Genomic DNA, 535 nt, shown 5'->3' on the forward strand with positions numbered 1-535 from the left:
TGGTTTCGATACTAGTCAATATAACTCCTTGTGACGCCAATTCAGATTTATAAAGCGAAAGTGTATATATATGAACTATGGACCTTATCAATAGTAAATATTCGAAGAAAAAAAAAATAGGTAGTATAATTCAAGTACCATTAAGGAAGCGACTGAAGCAAAAGCAATGGTCTTGAAACGACCCCAGTATGTGTCGGATACAAAAGCTCCAATCAAAGTAGCAAAATTGGTGGTGCCATTGAAGATGCTGAGTATAGTATTAGCTCTAATGCTGCTCATGTTGAACTCTTTAGTGAGATAGACCAAGAGGTTGGATAAGGTGCCAATGGCTCCTAGCTTCTCAAAGGTTTCATTTCCTAAAATTTTATGCAAAAGGGTCACTCAGAATCAAGTCAAAACACTAACACCAAAACTATATATGATTCAACAGAAAAAAAAAAACTTATAAGCACATGAGGGAGATAAAAAAACTGAGAGAAGGGGTTATTCTCAAATCTCACCTATGACAAATGGCATGGCTTTCCATCCTCTGTAG

At 36.1% G+C, this 535-nt stretch overlaps 1 protein-coding gene across 1 annotated transcript in view; it reads right to left on the reverse strand.

Moving 5' to 3' along the window:
• Nucleotides 1-535, reverse strand: part of LOC101311871 (probable peptide/nitrate transporter At5g62680-like) — a 37,734-nt gene that overhangs the window by 19,547 nt on the left and 17,652 nt on the right. Inside the window, exons 2-3 of the mRNA XM_004301260.1 lie at nucleotides 501-529; nucleotides 128-356 (exon numbers count right to left, since the gene is read on the reverse strand). Coding sequence (XP_004301308.1) covers nucleotides 128-356; nucleotides 501-529 — 258 coding nt within the window. The remainder of the gene's footprint in view (nucleotides 1-127; nucleotides 357-500; nucleotides 530-535) is intronic.

Source organism: Fragaria vesca, linkage group LG5, assembly GCF_000184155.1.
Source record: "Fragaria vesca subsp. vesca linkage group LG5, FraVesHawaii_1.0, whole genome shotgun sequence".
NCBI classification, from domain to species: domain Eukaryota; kingdom Viridiplantae; phylum Streptophyta; class Magnoliopsida; order Rosales; family Rosaceae; genus Fragaria; species Fragaria vesca.